The sequence below is a fragment of the Lactuca saligna genome, chromosome 1, assembly GCF_052625555.1.
Source record: "Lactuca saligna cultivar CGN05327 chromosome 1, ASM5262555v1, whole genome shotgun sequence".
NCBI classification, from domain to species: domain Eukaryota; kingdom Viridiplantae; phylum Streptophyta; class Magnoliopsida; order Asterales; family Asteraceae; genus Lactuca; species Lactuca saligna.
In genome coordinates, this window is record NC_136417.1 from 147719901 (window position 1) to 147740755 (window position 20855).

Sequence of the window (20855 nt, forward strand, 5' to 3'; positions counted from 1 at the left end):
TTCAAAGCCATTTTGATATTCTTTGGCTCTATTTGAGAGATGAAGCAAGAGTAGAGACATGTATTAACATCCCCACTCTGACTCCGCGTTCGAACACCGTCGCCCAGTTGACCGATGACGTTTTTTATTAGGTGATCGCATTGAATTCCGGAAGGTAGCTCCCGACTGATGTCATTAAGCGTAACGGGAAGGTTGTGAATATTGACAAATACATCATCTGCTGAATGATCCACCCCGGACAGTCTAGAATAGTGAGAGGGTCTTGCCATGAACTCATTAGCAATTGGTTCAGGAAAGAGAAGTTCCATAAATGTTTGAGTAGCAGCAGAAGCATCTCTAGACATGAACTCTCTTTTATCAGGAGTAAGAAGAGTGGCATGAACATCTGGATTGGTTTGATGACGCGGAGAATTTGACGAATTACTCGGAACAGAGGCATCCACTATAGGAGTCATAGAGGACACCATCGACAATCTGTAGACAACTTCTTCGTCTTCACCTTTAATCATAGTCTTCAAACCAGAACTGGAACCAGAAAAATCATCTAAAAACACATTGAATGATTTGAATAGAGTTGTGTAGTCAAACAACCAATCTTGACCAACTCTGGAATCTGTCTCGTTCTCCTTCAACCAATATATGTCGAAGGATTCTACGATTTGCTTTGTCTTCTTGTTGTAGACCCTATACGTCATGCAAGCAACATACCCCACAAAGTAACAATCATCAGCTTTGGCGTTGAATTTGGGGTTGGATTCCAGATGAAGAAGGGTGCAAGGACAACCTAAGATATGGAAGTGACTAACAGATGGCTTGTGACCGTAGAGAATTTCGTATGGAGTCTTCATCTAAGCTTTGTTGATCAGAACACGATTTTGAACATCACACGCCATGTTGATCGCCTCGGCCCAAAACAAAACCGGTAGTTTGGGGTTACATAACATTGTCCTTGCAGCGTCTTGCAATGTTCGATTACGCCGCTCAGCAACACCATTTTGTTGCGGTGTGCAAACGACACTGTATTGATGCACTATCCCTTTTTCCACACAAAAATGATCGAGAACAACATTTTTGAATTCCATCCCATTGTCAGTTCTGAGCGCTTTCACCCGGTGATTAGTCTGGTTCTCTATCATCACAATAAACTTCTTAATCAGGTCAACAACCCCAACCTTGTTAGATAAAAAGAAGACCCAGGTGAACCATGAGAAATCATCGATCACAACCAGACAATATGAATTTCTGTTGATGCTGAGGACGTTGACCGGACCAAATATTTTGATCCCAAATATTTTTGTTTATTGGATTGCCTGACAACTTTGATCACAAATATTTTTGTGTTTGTTAAATTTGTTCATAGTTTTCCTCTATGCATAAATTTAAGGGGAGAATTAAAAATTAAACAAAAATCAAAAAATTAAAAATCCAAAAATAGTGTTATTTCTGTTTTATTTCTTGTTCAAGAAAATCAAATTTCCAAAAATATTTTTGTTTCTATTTTTTTAGAAAATGTAAAACATCCAAAAATATTGTGTGCTAAGTTTTCTTTTAGATTTGTTTTGTCTTGAAAAGTGAATTCAGATGTAGATGAGACTCATGGAGACTGTAATGAGATTTTTTGAGCCGAAGCTTCATCCGAGATCATCGAAGAATTCTTATTCGAAGGAGCAAGAAATGAAGACTATTCTTTCAACATTCAATCTTTCAACCCTAGAAGCAAGGGGAAGCTGTAATTGAAGATTATGTGACGGATTGCATTGAAGCCTCCTCAATCAGTCTGCTGCTATCTATGAACCTGCTGAAGTGATCCAGAAGATTAGTTCTCTCTGATATTCTCTTTGAAAATTCTCAAGTTGAAAGCACCAATTTTCAAGAATCTCTTCAAGAAGCCTCCTCACCCAATGTGCGTTAAGAGTCAAATTTTCAAGAAAAGCCCAAGCGCTCAATATGAAGTCATTTAATGAAAATTCATCAAGTTCATCTTGAAGCTGTGAAGAAATCAAAGATAAACGCTGAAGTCAAGCTCCAAATGAAGATTGACAAGAAAAGCCATCTACTTTTTAGGAGGAGCTTGTTGGGTCAATTAGAAAAGAAAGTTATAAACCAATGGGGAGATTGTTGGGTCTAAATTATGGTATATACTTTACTTTTGTAGGATAATGTATTTTGCATGTAATGTCATATGTGTTTGCATTTGTGTTCACGGACCACGTGGGTGTTTACAGCCGTGAACCTTTCACGACTCATGTGCACCATATAAATAGTTGTTAAGTGGGTGAGGAGTGTATGACTAGGAAAGGAGCTTACGTGTGTGAAACTCAAGGTGTGATAGAGAGAGAAACTAGAGAGAAGAAGGGAGTGTGTCTGAATCTATTGTAAGGATATTCATTCATATCATCAATATATTAGATTCATCTTACTCTTCTTCTCCTTCTTCTCTATTTTGATCTGGCAACATCCGATTGATTGGGATTCCGCACCATCAAGCGGATCTGATTGATACATAAACACATTTTGGACTTTACAGTATCTAATCACATAAATCATATATAATTAAATACGTATAATCACATATGATTATATGTATTTAATCACATATGATTTATGTGGTCAAAGAACAACTTTTGAATCAATAACACATAAACAAATATTGTGCACATAAATCATATGTGTTTATATACATATAATCACATGGGATTGGATACATGATAATACTGAATCGAACACGTAATATGAATATTGTCCATATAAATCATATGTGATTAGATACGTATAATCACATGTGATTAAATATATTAACTATTAAGCCGAGATGCGGAAATGAAACTTGTCCACATAAATCATATGTGAGTAGATACATATAATCACATGTGATTATATGTATTTAATCACATATGATTTACATAAACAATTTCTTTTAGTCTTTTTGATTCAATAGTTGTTCTCGTTTATTTAATAATATGTGATCACATGTATTTTAATCACATTTGATATATGTGGAAAATATTTATTTTCGTGTTCTTTATTCAATATTTGTTTTCGTCTATATAGTCACATGTGATTATATGTATCTAATCATATATGATTTATATGGAGACGATTCGTTTTCGCATTTTCCATTCAATAGTTGTTATCATGTATTTAATTGTGTGTGATTATATGTATATAATCACATACGATTTATGAGGACCAAATTTATTTTTGCTTTCTCAATTTAATAATTATACTTGTATAGGTAAGCAAAATAAGTACAAGTATTTAATAACATATAATTAATTTTTTCCCTCGATTCGTTAATGAATATTGAACATATAATTTTAGAATGCGATTTTTATTGATTTTCTTTAATATAGTAAATTTTATAATTTTAATTTTCTATAAATGGTTATTAACATTGATATGATGCTGTTAATGAAAATACAAGTTTTTGGTATTTTTATAATTTTATTTATTTTACGTATTAATCATATATGATAAATAATCATAAAATCATTTTTTTTACCTTAACTTTTTATCACATAAACTGTCAAAGAAAAAATAAATGATATACATCATATAAAATTATATAACAATCTTCAATATTCAATAATCACCAATAAAACGATAATTTTTTAAATATTAGTTAGAATTTAGTGTCATGATCTTAAAATAAAACCAAATATTATATGTTATACTAGGAAAATACATCTCTTAACAAATATTAAAGATAATATATATCAGGTTTATTGTTAAATTTGTGACTTGGTAAATTGTTTAAAAATTTTGAACCCAACTAATTAATCCAATTAATCAAGCAGAATTCATAAAACTAAGAGGTTGAGAATTAAAAAAAATAGGGCTTACATTATCATCTCGTTGAGTCCTGTTTGGGAGAAGTGACATAAAATGTTGTCGTACAAGATATTAAGCAAGGAGTACAACCACCACACTAGACCTCCTCTAATGCCATCAGATATTTGTGGACTACCTGTTTTCCCCCGTTTACACGTAATCTGTGCTTATCGTCCTTGATTAATTACTATCTCTTCCTTAATTTTTCTCAATTTTAAACTGGAAAACAATAAAGTGGAACGACATTAGAGATATAAGGTGGTGAGAACGCCAATACAGGAAGTTGTAGATACGTTAAAGATCCGAAGTTACACTGAAGATCAGCTTATCATCACCGGACCACCATTGTCTTCTTATGTTGCAGACCGGATTATCATCGTCCTCTTCAACCGGTCACCACCATTATCAGATCGCCATCACATATGTGAATCAAAAAAGAAAAAGTAGGCCTCAATTATTGATTTTTTGTGGTTGTAAAAGGTTAAAACGAGAAAGGGGACCAAATCTATTAAACTTCTACTCCATATATTCCTAAACGAGAGCTGCTAAACCAGATCTGGTGATGGTTCGGTAGGATGAAAGGTAGATGAAGGTCATTTTTGACGTCGAGAGGTGGTGAACAAGCATATTCGGTGGCATTCTGCTTCAGATCCGGTGAAACCAGAACTTGTGGGCGGAGAAACGAGATATGGTGATAATTCGGAAGGAAAAAATACAAAGCAAGTGGTTTCTGACTGTGAGAGGCAGAGAGAGGTGTCGAACAAGTAAGAAGTGGATTCCGAGTATTGGTTGAATTTTATTCTCATTTGTTTTCAAATTAGGGTTAATACCTTAAAAACCATTATTTATACATCCTCGTTTCGATTTAATCCCAAATTTATTTTTTGTTCTTCATTTGCCATTATATTTTAGAAAACGTTTCATTTTCGGACCCTTGACCGGTCATCAACAGGTAATGATGACGTGTCAGTTTTTATATTTTTTTGTTTGCATTTGGCCCCAACATTTACGTATAAGTTTGCGTTTAACCCCAATATTTTTTGTTCCCCATTTGCCATTATTTTTTAGACAAAATTTCGTTTTAGCCATTGGTCAGTCATGAATAGATATTTTAAAACGTAAGGGTTGAAACTACGACTTGTCATTGAGGGTGAGGCGTGTTACCTAGTAAGCCAATAACTTTTTTTTTGTATTATCAGTGTTTGTTGTATTTAATCTACACATGTATTTTAAAATGAAGGAAAAATATCTAGTGTAAGTCTTGAATCTGTAACATCTAATAAACAATATGACATGCTAATCTTTAAGCTAATCAAAATTGTTAATCCATTCGTAATTCATCTATAAACAATTGGTTATATTTACCGACATATTTGTTAAGAAACCATATATTTCTAAAGAGTAAAAAATGTGCCTTCTCTTTAAGGGACGAGGCGTGTTAGATGGTAAGTTAATGATTCTTTTTTTGTATTATCAATGTTTGTTGTATTGAATTTAATGTAAACATGTAAGACACCTCGTCCCTTAAAGAGAAGACACATTTTTTACTCTTTAGAAATATATGGTTTCTTAACAAATATGTCGGTAAACATAACCAATTGTTTTTAGATGAATTACGAATGAATTAACAATTTTGATTAGCTTAAAGATTAGCATGTCATATTGTTTATTAGATGTTACAGATTCAAGACTTACACTATATATTTTTCCTTCATTTTAAAATACATGTGTAGATTAAATACAACAAATATTGATAATGCAAAAAAAAAGTTATTGGCTTACTAGGTAACACGTCTCACCCTCAATGAGAAGTCGTAGTTTCAACTCTTACGTTTTAAAATATCTATTCGTGACTGACCAATAGCTAAAACGAAATTTTGTCTAAAAAATAATGGCAAATAGAGAACAAAAAATATTGGGGTTAAACACAAACTTATACGTAAATGTTGGGGCCAAATGCAAACAAAAAAATACAAAAACTGACACGTCATCATTACCTGTTGATGACCGGTCAAAGGTCCAAAAATGAAATGTTTTCTAAAATATAATGGCAAATGAAGAACAAAAAATAAATTTGGGGTTAAATCGAAACGAGGATGTATAAATAATGGTTTTTAAGGTATTAACCCTTCAAATTAAAAAATGTTTTCTTTGAACTTTAATATATATATATATATATATATATATATATATATATATATATATATATATATATATATATATATATATATATATATATATATATATATATATATATATATATATAGGAAGTAAAAATAGAAATAAACCATTATCTATTTTATAGATTTTAAAATTGTATATTTGAAAAGAAAAAAACTTTAAATCTTTTATATTTATGATAGTGATTAAGATTTATTTAAACCGTAAAAGATCATTAAACTTATTATTTTTTTCTTTTTAAAAGTCGCTACTGAACCTATAAATATCACTTTAATCAAACATATTAGTGATTTTACAACTTAAATAAAATTTAATAACAAAATTAATTGTTTAATATTCGATTTCGACTTCAAACTTTAAATTAATTAATACTCCATATACTTGTTTAAACTTAAACCTTTGCATCATATTAGTTTATCTAGATAAATATGCTTTGGGTTTTTTATTTTATGAGAAATTAAATTGTCTATAAATATTCCTACCTAATAAAATTATTATAAGTATCATAATTCCATATTTTCTTAACTAACCAGTTAAAACTATATTAAGAATATATCAAATATAATTAAACTGAAATAGGAATAACTATAAATATAAAAGATAGGAGCTAACTTAATTTATCTTATTTGATATATTAAGAATATATCAAATATAATTAAACTGAAATAGGAATAACTATAAATATAAAAGATAGGAGCTAACTTAATTTATCTTATTTTATATCTTATTTCATAGTGGGGATAGACTGCTCAAGATTCTCACTGGTATATTTTATTTGCTTCAATTAATTAATATCTTGTCATCGATCATTAATTAATTAGTTAAATATAATAATTTTACTTTGTGATCAGATTAAAAATATAACAAAAATCATGCTCAATATTTGCTCATATATGGTATATCTGCGCTATTTTAATTTCATAATTTGTATCGCCTTTTAACCAAATCCAGATATGTCCGGCGACAACCACATACAGGTTGCAGCCTTCCCGGCGGCCGAGGTTGTAGTAGTAATGGTGCCGTTCGTGGCACAAGGTCACCTGAACCAGCTCCTCCACCTCTCCCGTCTCATCTCCGCCTACAACATCCCCGTGCACGTCGTCAGCACCACTCATCACATTGGCCAAGTCCGCTCCCGCCACCATAGTTTCGACCAACTTTCCGACGACGTTTCCACCGACATCCACTTCCATGCATTCCCAACCCCTCCCTTCACCACCCCTCCTCCACACACTTCCATCCCTTTCCCTACCCACCTTCAACCCTCCTTCGACTCCACCCTCCATCTCCGCCACCCTGTCGCCGACCTCATACGTTCTCTCTCACAAATAGTTAAAAGAGTCGCCGTCATCCACGACGTTCTCATGTCTTACGTCGTTCAAGACGTGAAGTCGATACCCAACGCTGAGACTTACGTCTTCCAGCCGCCGCCGGCGTTCTACCGAGCCTCCACCCACTGGGAGAAAACCGGCGGACCATTCCCGGTTGACCTGGATCTGATGAATCGGCTCCCTTCTCGCGATGGAATATCCAGCCCGGAGTTTCTGAATTTCGTGATGCTTCAACAACCCCACCTCAACTTTCACGTAGGAGAATTATACGATTCATCGAGAGTGATCGAAGGCAAATTCATCGAATATCTAGAGAGGGAAGAGATCTCCGGGAAAACGAAGATATGGGCTGTCGGACCATTTAATCCAGTACTCGATATGGTAAACGTGAAAGCTTCAAAAAATCGCCATGAATGCTTGCAATGGCTAGATAAGCAACCTGCTAATTCCGTTATCTATGTATCTTTTGGGACGACGACCACCTTTACAGCCGACCAAATCAGAGAACTGGCCGTCGGGTTGGAAAGAAGCGGTGAAAGGTTCATTTGGGTGGTTCGACCTGTAGATATGGGTGTCGAAGAGCATGGATTGGTGGAGTTGCCGGAGGGGTTTGAAGAGAGAGTGAAGGGGAGGGGAGTGGTGGAGCGGCGGTGGGCACCGCAGTTGGAGATTCTGGGTCATGTTGCCACCGGTGGGTTCATGACTCACTGTGGTTGGAATTCGAGCATTGAGAGCATATCCATGGGAGTTCCAATGGCCACGTGGCCTATGCATTCTGATCAGCCAAGAAATGGGTTTTTGATGACGGAGGTTCTTGGAATTGGTGTGGCGATGAAGGATTGGGAGCGTAGAAAGGAGTTGGTGACGGCGGACGTGGTGGAAGACGCTGTTAAGACGCTACTGGTTTCCAAGGAAGGAGAGGAGATGCGGCGGAGAGTAGAGAAATTGGCCGGCGAGGTTAGCAAATCGGTGGAGAAAGGTGGTGCGAGTCGTAAAGAGATGGACTCTTTCATATCTTACATTCTTCGTTGATAACAAAAAATATCTATTAATTTCTTACAATCAGTTTATTTACAGTTATCCATCTGTATTGACTCATTAAATAATTTTTTTTTAGATTGATATATTTTGTTCACTGCCAACCTTTAAACATTGGTGATTTAATAGACTTCATTTATATATCTTCCTTTTTTTTTTTTTTTTTTATCATCATTTTATGAATTTTTTTAATTCGATATATTGTTTTTATTGTTATTTGTTTTGATTTTGTATTATTATTATTATTATTATTATTATTATTATTATTATTATTATTATTATTATTATTTTAAATTTTTTTATTTAATTAAATGTCTCTTTATAATCTGAATAAAAAAATAATATATGAATACTTCGAACGAAAAAGTAATATACAAATAGTCCGAACAGAAAAAACAATACAGAAATAATCATAACGAAAAATAGAGGCACGCTCATAGTCTATATGAAAATAAAAATAACACAAAAATACTCTGAACGGAAAAAATATAATAATAATAATATTATTATTATATTTTTTAAAAAGAATGAAAATAAATAACATAACAAAAATAAATAATAACACAAGGTTAGTCCAACCGAAAAAAATATATATATTATGTGTTTATTAAAAGTATTTAAAAAAAAATACAAAAACAAAGAGCAAAAAAAAGATGAAAAGGGGAAATAAAAAGAGGAATTTGGGATTGAATAAAAAAAAGGGATAATAACTTGATAAGATAATATATTTTTTGAAATGTATACATTTAGTCCTTATTTTTTTTTTATAAAATAAACCCTTATATTTTATTAATATGTACACATTTGGTCATTTTCACCGGATTCTACAGGTTTTGCTGACGTGGAAGGGTTTATTTTACAAAAAAAAAAAGAATAAGGACTAAATGTGTACATTTCAAAAAGTATCTTACCCTATAAAGTCATTATCCATTTCTTTTATTTTGTTGAAATGAAATATCCAGGTGACATCCACATATCCACAACGAGATTTTTCCAACTTTTATTCATCATAAAAAAGAGGGAGAACCCCGATCTCCGGCGACCCCTTTGTGTATTCCTACCCATCATTGGTAGCAAGGAGGAATGATAGCAAAAACAACAAGGTCGAAGGGGGAGGCAGGAGGAAGTAGAGACTGTAGTTGGCGGCGAGAAGTTGCTCTCGTAGCTCCCTCGTCGATTCTTTCTTCTTTTTCTGGCAACATATCTCAAAGATGGAGGCAAATAGAGATAGATAGGAGAAACACAACAGCTAAAGGGTGTTTGTCTGTTGTTGTTCGACCCGAAGGAAGAGAGACGAGAAAGAGAAGGGTCGCCGCCCTTTTCTTGTTGCTGGAGGATCACCCACCTCCAGTGACAAGCTAATTAATTGTTATTTAGTGCCACTTATGCTTCCACATCAGTAAACCTATAGAATCCGATGAAAATTACCTAATGTGTACATATTAATAAAGTATAAGGGTTTATTTTACAAAAAAAAAAATAAGGATTAAATGTGTACATTTCAAAAAGTATCTTACCTTATCAATTCATTTTCCCCAAAATAAAATTCGTATGTGACTGGTATACCGGGTATAGCTGGTCACAAGGACTGCATTGTTACAAAAAATAAAATGTAATGGTTTATTTTACAAGAAAAAAAGAATAAGGACTAAATGTGTACATTTCAAAAAATATCTTACCCTATCAAATCATTATCCCTAAAAAAAACTTATTCTATTAACTTCCATATATATAATTATAAATTATAAGGGTTATCATGTAAATCAGTCTTTCTTGTTTCTTTTTTCTTTTTTTTTTTCCTTTTTTTTTAATATAGTTTTGTTACCTCTATAAAATTTTAAAACATGTTTTTTAATTCCAACATTTACATCAAATAAAAATAAGGATTTTGTAACATGTGCACTATGGACACATATAAAAAACATTAATTATAACAAATATTACCATAATTAAATATGAAATACATTAATTAAAAAGATTATCACAATAATTAAATGTGAGATACATTAATAACTTCCATAATAAATTCATTTCATATTTGATTATGGTATTTTTTTCGTAACGAATGTTTCTTATATACCACATTCTACATATAAAAATATATCATTAACCATATATAAGAATATAAACAACTTTCTAAAATTAAACAAATAAACATAATAATAATTATTGATGATGTTTTTCAATACAATTGATTTATATATTTATAGACATGATTAACATTTGATGGTTGTTATTATGTGCATTTTTATAATTTCTAACAAATAAAAAAATTAGATATTTTAAAACTACTTGATAAAATAATATAATAATTAACATAAATCTTATTATCATAGTAATTATGACATATGAAATAACAATTATATATATATATATATATATATATATATATATATATATATATATATATATATATATATATATATATATATATATATATGCGCCAAATTTTAGCAATAAACTAGCTAATGGGTTGGCAAAACCGGTTATTTGTTTTTGGTAGTTTGTTATTTTTTAGATTTGTTGCTGAGCCTTTTTTACTTTGGGCAATTTATGCCATTTTCTTAATTCTTTATGGTACGTGTCTTGTTCCCACCTGCTACTCAACTCCATATCCTTACATGTTTCCTTCACTGCTTTCTTCAGTTGTATTACTTATCTTTTTACCGATATTTCTTCTATCTTCCACTGCCATCCATATCTCTCACTGCCTCTCTCTCCACCGCCTATGGTTTTAAGTTTAAAATGGGGTTAGATGGTCAACTTCTACCTTCTGTTTCCTTCTAAACTTCTTACGCTCCTCCAAAGTCCAAACCACCGCATTTACCAGATTATCTGCTTCCGACTATGATAGAGAACAAATAATTCACTCAACATTTTTCCTTACGTCGACTCTGCTTCTTTCCCGTTTCCTTAACCATGGTAACCGCCCCCACCTCATCCGGAATAACCCACCGCCTCATCTCGATTCTTCCAGATTATCCTTTTGTCAACTCGCTCTCTGCAGTCTCCGGGAACCCTAAATTCATATCTACCGGAACTGGCGTCCGCTACCCCTACGATTCCTTATCTGCCACATCATCCGTCTTTCCGTCTTTCTACAACTGTGTACGTCTTCTCTCCATGTGCCTCTTCACTGATTTGGGATATCTCCTTCTGTGTCTTCTATTTACACGGATTGCTTACTTCCCGACCCTCAAATAAACGTGGGGTCGTCGATTTCCCCTCGCCGGTGTCAGGGTTGGTCTTCACTTGTGCTTCTACTATCCAAAACCTGCAATTCCCGTTGAACTATGCAAAACGTATCGACACAGGTAGGTTTTTTTTACTTGGTTAGTCTTTGTAAGTTCGATTTGTTATTGTTTGCATTACATGTGGATAAACTTTTATCACCCAAGGAATTCTAATTTGGCTTTTGTTTACTTGTTTCAGTTTCTAAAACAGAATCTAGTATAGACATCATGCTCCTTCAAAGTTTATGAAATTGAAAAGGTAAAAACCTCTAATTCTTTGTAATTACGTGACTGATGTAGTTAACAAAGCATAAAGGGTATCATCTTCTATTGTTTTGGTAAAACCACTAATAAATATGCTTCCATGTTAGAGGGTTTTCTATTATTCGGATGTTCTCATGTTCATTTTGATCAACTTTCAAGACCACTTCCATTTTCATTCTATATTCAGGTGTACACACCATGTAACACCATGAAAATTTACAACCAATTTAAACTTTTCAAAAACAACCTATATTCATTAAGTTATTACAAAAAGGTTTTCAATTCTTTTATTATCAGAGTATCCTAGAACATCAACATAAAACTGAGGAGTGGTACGATCACGCCTTCGCCTTTCCATGGTCTCCTGAAGTACCTGAAACAATACACTGAAACTGTAAATCTGAAAGCTTAGTGAGTGACCCCCAAAATACCAACCGCAATACCATACACATATCATATCATCAACAGAACACTCATGCGTATCGAGTTTACAGTGTGACTTGTCCGCCTGCACCAGGCCTTCAGTCCACCCGGTCCACACTCTCTCCGAGTCTACAGTATGACTAGTCTGCCCGCACCGGGCCTTCAGTCCACTTAGTCCACTCTCTGAGTCTACATTATGACTGGTCCACCCGCATCGGGCCTTCAGTCTGTCTGATCCACTCTCCGAGCCTCGACACGTCTGGTCTGCCCTCTTGGGGCCTTCAGCCCATCTGGATCGCTCGTCGGGCCTTCGATCTAACCGATCCGCCCTAGGTATGTTGGCCTACAACACAAAGCAGGACCCGCCTCAACCCAACCCCAGTTCAATAACTATGTGCATATAAATACATAATCATATAGCAATTCACAACTAATCAACCGATCTAGCAGATCACATACCATAGCAACATCCTAACCAGGATACCGACCTAACCTGTCAGTAACATAGCATCATCCTATATACCAGGATATCGACCTAACCTGTCACTAACATAGCATTATCCTATATACCAGGATACCGACCTTAACCGGGTCTCTAACATATACCATCCTAACTACCAGGATGAAGGCATAACAAAGCAATAACATAACAAACAACTACCTGGATTCCCATCCGATAAAGGGCCGACCTTGGTGCCTTAGACCCTATCGATATAGTGAGGATAACTCACCTGCAACTGCCGACTTAAAGAAATAAGACCATGCTGCTCCGATTACAAGCACGAACTCCACCACTGATCATTACCAAATAACCAAAACCAATAAACACCAATAATTACCAAAATACCCTTGGAAGTCAAACTGGTCGTCCCTTGATCCAAGTCAAAGTCCTCAGTCAAAGTCAACCTTCCTGGTTAACCCTACTCGCCGAGTCAACGGGTTGACTCGTCGAGTTCCTATGCTCAGAAACTTCCATGCCACGACTCAACTCGCCGAGTCGCCTCAAGACTCGTCAAGTACAACAAGCTTTGAGTCCCTTCCTGCCCAACTCACCGAGTCATCCCTCGACTCACCGATTCACAACTCAACCAGAAAAGGTTAGGATTTCACGACCAAACTCGCCGAGTCCAAGGCAATCTTCAACAGACTCGCCGAGTTGTTCTTCCAACTCGCCGAGTCCATGCACATAATCATACAAATCGTCGAGCACACCCATGTGACTCGTCGAGTCTCTTCAGTTCTCATTCCATATAAAGGATTTTCAAGCCATGCAGGGACTCCAATCCATAGATCCACTCTTCTACAGCCTAACCCTCACATAAAGTTGCAAACTTTACGTGAAAGCAAGGAGATATAAGCCCAAAACACTTCTAGGGATAGGGTTAAAGAGAAAGGGCTTCACCAATAACTCTTAGACAGGAACTTTATGACCTTTTGGGCCATCACAAGTCTAGATCTGAAGTAGAAACTTCAGATCTAAGCCTCAAACTCGAGATAGCTCCCAAACAAGCTAATGAATCCCAAATCATCCACCATTCATGAATCAATAATGAAATAGCTTAAGGAGGAGGTTCCTTACCCCTGAAATGTGCCCAAATAGAAGTAGATTCTAGATCTACCCAAGCCCCTTGATGATGGCCTCCAAATCCCCAAGTTTCTTACACCAAATTTCTCTTCCAAGCTCTAATTCTTCATCAATGGAGTCACACACACAAGATGAGGGTCCTGGATCGCAAATGGGTAGCAAAGAGGCTGAATGTGGGTTATAATGTGCTTTATATAGGACACAACCCCCAGATTAGGGTTTTCTCCCTTCAGCACCAACTCGCTAAGTCCAGCCGCCGACTCGCTGAGTTGGACACTTAACACGTGACCAGAACCGTGACTAGACTCGCTGAGTCGACTTTCCTTATTTACACTAAGAACCCTGAACTTACACTTCTGAACTCGGGGTGTTACACACCACTTAATTGAATCCTGATGATTTGTTCACAGAGTTGTCTAAAATTAAACAGGCAAGATTTATCTTTTTTGGTGTATCCGATTTAATCAAAATCATTCTATAAATTAAATTACTTACATATGAAATTGGTTTTGTTGCAGGAATGGTTTTTTGAGGAAAAACATGAGGGTTGTGAACGACTTTTTTTTTTTTTTTTTTTTTTTAAATTGTGTCAGGAAAACTTCAGTGACTTAAACAATGACAAATTAAAATGGATGGGATGACAAGGCTTTTTATATCTTAACAATTAGATAAGTATACTTCTACTCCATAATATCTTTAGGTAGGTGCTTCATTTGATTTTTTCTATTACATTTTTTATGTTCAAATATTAACCATCCATTCACCTTAGGAGTCTGCAGGAATCATCAAACCTATGGGAGCATGCTAATATATTTTGGTTTTTCTTTTCTCAATATACTTTGCAACAGGTAACAAGTCTTCTTTTTTACACTCAACAATAATTCTTTTTTTCCCATTTAGTCCGGTATGATTAAACTAACTTTATAGCTGGTAAAAAAATTAAACTAACATAAAAAATTAAAAAGTTACCAAAGGTTTTTGGTTGTTTTCTAGACTGAATAAACTGTTATAGTCAGAAAAAATCACCATTTTACCCTTGCATTCAAAAAACCAAATTCCATAATATTCATCAATTTTAACATGAGGAGTTGGCATGGAAATTACGTTACTGTTTTTGTAATAGAAATAAATAAAAGTACATTTCTTTATCCTATGTCTGCAAGCATGTATTAAAATTAACGAATGCCCAATTGTGTGTTGAAATTAGGTAACTGTTAAAGGAGACAATTGCTTTCTGAAATGAACCCTAAAGGTCAATTGCAATTTCAAGGGACTATCCTACCCTTGGTATGCTAAATTGGTAATTATCTTTAATAAATTAGTATTTTTCAATCATGTCAATTACTTTCTTAATGCAATTCTATCAAAGTTATATATGATTAGCAAAATGTGTTGCAGGGATTGGATTCTAACAGTAATCATTTTTATTGATAAGTTTTTGCAAGTATTTAGTTTTGCAAAATGGCAAAAAGGTAAATTTGCAATGTATATCATAGTCCTATTCAGAAATTTGATTCGAGTTGAGTCGTGGATGTTGGAAAGAAGCTTTTGTGGAGGTACCATACCTATTTATTACATTTAGTCCAATAATGAGCTAAGTGCAAGATATAAAAATATAATTCTCTAATCTTTTCCAGTACATGGACCAATTTTGTGAGATTTTTCTACAGAATGACCAATTATGTAAACATTTTCTGCAACAAAGACCATTTTGTAATGTTTTTATGCCACAGAGAGAAATTCGGTAATGTTTCTCTACCAGAGTTGTCATTTGTGTGGTATTTTTTGTGTACATGGAGTATTTCTGTATTTTTTTTATGTAAATAGACCATTTTTGTAATATTTTTCTACAAATAGACCATTTTGGTAATGTTTTTGTACCATAGGAACCAACTCTGTAATATTTTTATCAAAAGTGACCATTATAGAAAATAATTCTTCCACAAGGGCCAATTAAGTAATCAAATTCTGCTTACATTTCCATCATCCGATTGATGGAAAATTACACAGAATAGCAACATACTTTAATTTGGATACCAATTTATGCAACGTACTTCCTTATTTGTCTCAGAAAACAAACACATTCTGCCCCAGCACAACGCGCGGGTAACCCTCTAGTTAAAAATAAGATGTTAATTAAAAAAGTTGTTATGTTAACTTTTTCAATCTAGCATTGTTCATTAAGGTGCATGGATAATCTAAGCCTAATAAATATTATGTAATTATAAATAGTTATCATTAATAACTAATAGAAAAGAAAAAAAAAGTATGAAAAACTTAATCGCAAATGAATAAGCCTGACAATCGTATCGTGTTCGGCTTGATGGGTTGCTAGTCAAATACACCAACCCGAACACAACACATTTAACTATACAGGTCTTGGATTGGCGGGTTTGGAACATAAACCCATCTAACCTATCAATCCACTTATTTATACGAGTTCACAGGTTGGCGGGTTCGTGTGTCAGATTTGAGTTTGTGGGTTCGTAGGTCAGATTCCATAAATAAAATTGTTAATTAAAGAGGAATAAATTTTTGATACAAACACATCCAAATGAAAATTAAAAACATTCATACAAATATGTTCACACTCAAACATTAATACAAACGGCAAACGACAAACATGTTGCACAAGTCAAATTGTCAATATCATCCTAACCTAGTGTATAAAGTGTATAATATTTAAGTCTTAATACATTTAAAAAATATATAATTTTGTAGTAAAATTATAAACGGGTTGGCGGATCAACCCATATATTTTTTGATAAACATATATATGACATATTTAATAAACAAGTTGGTAGATTTGTAAGTTGACAGATAAAAAACTCATACTAAACCATTTATTTTGTATCATGTCACGGGTCATATCGTAGGTCTTATCGAAAATTAACTGGCCTGCAAATGAATGATAGGAAATAGGTCGTGACCCCATCACATTTGTTTTCACTTTACATCTAATCAACTATACTTTTTTTTATTGGTATTTATTATTTTTTTCTTTTTTAATATATATATATATATATATATATATATATATATATATATATATATATATAACTTAATGTCAACAACTATTATACACAAAACACTCATCTTTTCATAAAAAAAACTAATTATGATAACGAATAATCAACAAAAATATTTAAAGAATGAACATCAATTACATTTTGTTTCTTTTTTAATATACGCATTATGTTTGTCCAAATGTCAGACATAAAAATTTTCTTACATATTAGTTATAAAATTTGTAGCAATCGAAACAGTTAAATAACATTTTCCAGAAAAAAACTATTCATTGAAAAAGTAATAATTGTTGCATATATATATATATATATATATATATATATATATATATATATATATATATATACATACATAGAGAGAGAGAGGTAGGTTCAAATGTTTAAAGTAATTATTGTGTTATTGTATGCATAAATATGGGTCAATTATTTCAAAAACTTAAATAAGGATATATAATCTTACCTATTAATTAATTTTGTTAATTAAATGAAAATTTAATTAATCCATAAAATATTGGATTGCTTTCCTTTAAATCCCTATAGTTACTGCTTCTTTATCATCGATCCATCCCTTCTTTTTCAACATTTATCATCGATCCATCCCTTCTTTTTCAACCTAACCGATGCCGATGAGTTAAGAAGATAAGGGGCTGGAGCTTACCCGTTCGCCGACCAACACCATCAGCCACCACCGAACACCATCAACCACTATCGTTCATCTTCATCAGGTAACATACTTGTGTTTCTTCCCTTTATTCATTGGAACGGTGACACATACGAATACAAGAAATCAACAACCACAAATCATACTTTCGTTCTGAACACTAGGATCGTTTGTGAGATGCGAATTGAGTCCAGTCCCAACTGTGAATCCGACCCATTCACAATCTCGATTGCAAGTCATTTTGCTGCGAATCAACCAATTGCGAATCTTTGATCTCTCGCTACGAATCAATGTCCCAATACGAATCATTGGTAAATCCGACTCCTAAGCACTGGTTCGTTGTGAATCAAGGTCAACAAACGTTCGCAGGTAAGTGGTTCATTTATAGTCCATCCCGTATCACAGTTAATTTTGACTTTTCTGTTTTTGACCATTAAAAAAACCAAACCCAGTTCTGTTCATCCGATCTTCATCTGTTCATCACACTGCATAATCTGTATTCTTGAATCGCAACATATATTGGTATCTCAAAAAAACTTTAAATCATTGAGACTCCAATTCGTCTTTAACTTCACAGAATCGATATAATCTATAAGCAAAATTGACGTTGGAGCAAGAACGAACAGATTGACTTTTTGTAAACATAGAATAAATTGATAAATCAAAATTGATCTCGATAATGGCATTATTCACATAAATCGACTTAAGAACAGATGAGCAATATATTTGACAATCATAGATAAGTTTTGTTGATTGCGGTACATGGTCACAAAGAACACGATAGATGGCCCAAACAACCAACAATGAACAATACAAGGAAACGGGAATCAATAGATTTACAATCGTTGACAAGCAATAACCTCAGACAAATCACTGATGTTCATTTTGACAAACAGGGAAGATCGAACCCAGAAGAAGTGACCTAAACAGGAATTCTTGATATTATATTAAGGCAAAAAGGATGGACCATGAACAATATATGATCGAAATAATGGCCCAATACTAATGAAATTAATCCAACAACAATATATTCAATTCAGATCCAACCCTAATTCTGTTGGAATGGAATCACGAATTCCAATTCTGTTTGAATCAAACAAATTGATGCTTGAAGAACAAACCACAAAATTGAAACGGACCACATTATTCTTTTAGAATGTATTAGTCGTTGTTAGATTTTGATATTTTCTTTCCCGATTTGAAAGTTTTTTTAGTTTTATTCTTTAACAATAAATGTATTTTTTAGCAATTGTTACCCGTATTTTATAAGAATTAATGTAATATTTGTTTTTATTCTTCAATTGATGTTTCAAGAATTCGTTATTCTCTAAGAAGTTTTAAAGTTATTTTTAAACTGATGGTTCAAAACTATTGTTTGTCTTTAAAATATTCATTCATTCAAAACATTTATTTTATCAAAAATAGATGATCTAACATTCTCATTGAATATTATTCTAAAAGAATTATTTTAGAATTATAATCTAATTAATTAAAAAATGAAAATTCAAAATTAAGAAAATCAAATATATCTGAAATTTCGAAACTTTTTATTAATTAAACTTGTGTTTCCTATTTATCCATACAATAACACAATAATCACTTTTTTAATTTACCAAAATGATTGGTCCACATTTATGCATACAATAACACAATAATTACTTTGAATAGAATAACCTAGGCCTATATATATATATATATATATATATATATATATATATATATATATATATATATATATATATATATATATATATATATATAAAGTGGTTTTTTTATAAGTAATTTCTATTTTAGGTACTTTAATTTTTGGTCCTTCAGAAATAACTTATATTTTATATAGCCCTATTAATTTTCTGTAATTATTTAGTCGTTTTTATAAATTGGTTTTTATATATTTGTTTTTATATAATAATATACCGTATTGGGTCACCCCATATATCGAATGGTTAAATATATACAATCATTTTTATCATTCTAGTTTTAACGGCTAAATATGTATAATAATTATTATCATTCTATTTTTAATGGCTATATATGTATAATAATAATTATTATTTTAGTTTTATTGTTTGACAATTTAATTGCAACGTTGATTAAATATTTACAACTATTTTTTTATATGTAATAGTATTTATTAAAAAATATGTGTATAATTATATATTTAAAAATTTTATATATATATATATAATATATATATATATATATATATATATATATATATATATATATATATATATATATATATATATACCTCAAACCAATAGGAGGAGATGATAAAAAAATGGAAGGGGGGATTACATCTACCCTTGGAAATATGTCAAAACTTTAAGATGTCAAAGGAGGGAGAAGAGCGGTGGAATAACAAGACCCGAGAGAAAACATCAATCTAATAACTAACACCGAACATAGGATCTGACTCTCCCTTGAATTGATTAACAGTGCCCTGTTTATATAGGGATAAATACAAACAACAGATCCCCAAATATAGTGGGGGTATAATAGGAAACAATCCAATATTGAAATATATAATATCCTAAAAATATAAGCGACTAATATTCCTACGCATACACTGTAACGAACATCCAAACCAAGATACGAACTCTGGATAGTGTCATGGTCACATACTCTTCATGGGCAAAAGTGTTTCGTCTTCATGCCAAAGCTTATAAAGTTCTTGATCATATCAATGGCACCCCAACACCAAAGGAAACTGATCCTACTTATCTTCAATGGATGGAACTTGATTCCCTTGTCTTGCAATGGATTTACAGTACGTTGTCCGATGAACTCATGGTTCGAATTCTGGAAAACGACAGTACTACTCAAGATTCATGGAACAAACTTAAAACAAACTTTCTTAACAATAAGGGATCACGTGCTGCTGCTCTTGAGCAAGAATTTTCTAATCTCACCTTGGCTACCTGTTCATCGATGGAAGCCTACTATTAATAATTAAAAGATCTAGCAGACCAACTGGAAGATGTTGACAATCCTGTCACTGAAGCAAGACTTGTTTTGTAGATGGTTCGCGGGTTACCAACAAAATTTGATGTCGTCGGGGCGTATATCAATCAAAGCTCTCCATCATGGGAGACAGCTCGTAGCATGCTGCAATTGGAACAACACCGACAAACAGCTTGGCAAAATCAAACTCACACAGTCCTCGCTGCTTCTTCTAATGACCAATCATCTCAAATATCCACACCCGGTCAACATGGTCAGACTCACACCTTTAACAACTACTCAGGTAGAGGTACAGGCAGCCGCGGTCGAGGTCCACCT

The 20855-nt window shown here is 33.1% G+C and overlaps 2 protein-coding genes across 2 annotated transcripts; both read left to right on the forward strand.

Moving 5' to 3' along the window:
• The first annotated feature begins 3863 nt into the window (after nucleotides 1-3863).
• Nucleotides 3864-8467, forward strand: LOC145045318 (zeatin O-xylosyltransferase-like). Its single transcript, XM_078993659.1, has 2 exons — nucleotides 3864-4595; nucleotides 6964-8467. The coding sequence occupies exons 1-2, from the start codon at nucleotides 4520-4522 to the stop codon at nucleotides 8373-8375; spliced, it is 1488 nt and encodes a 495-aa protein (XP_078849785.1). The 5' UTR covers nucleotides 3864-4519; the 3' UTR covers nucleotides 8376-8467.
• Nucleotides 8468-20186: 11719 nt separating this feature from the next.
• Nucleotides 20187-20522, forward strand: LOC145012482 (uncharacterized). Its single transcript, XM_078971286.1, has one exon. The coding sequence runs from the start codon at nucleotides 20187-20189 to the stop codon at nucleotides 20520-20522; it is 336 nt and encodes a 111-aa protein (XP_078827412.1).
• The last annotated feature ends 333 nt before the right edge of the window (nucleotides 20523-20855 follow it).

Coding starts and splice junctions, on each gene's coding strand:
- LOC145012482 (XM_078971286.1), top strand. CDS start 20,187: ATGGTCACATACTCTTCATGGGCAAAAGTGTTTCGTCTTCATGCCAAA.
- LOC145045318 (XM_078993659.1), top strand. CDS start 4,520: ATGGTGATAATTCGGAAGGAAAAAATACAAAGCAAGTGGTTTCTGACT. Junction 4,596..6,963: donor CAGAGAGAGGTGTCGAACAA/GTAAGAAGTGGA, acceptor AACCAAATCCAG/ATATGTCCGGCGACAACCAC.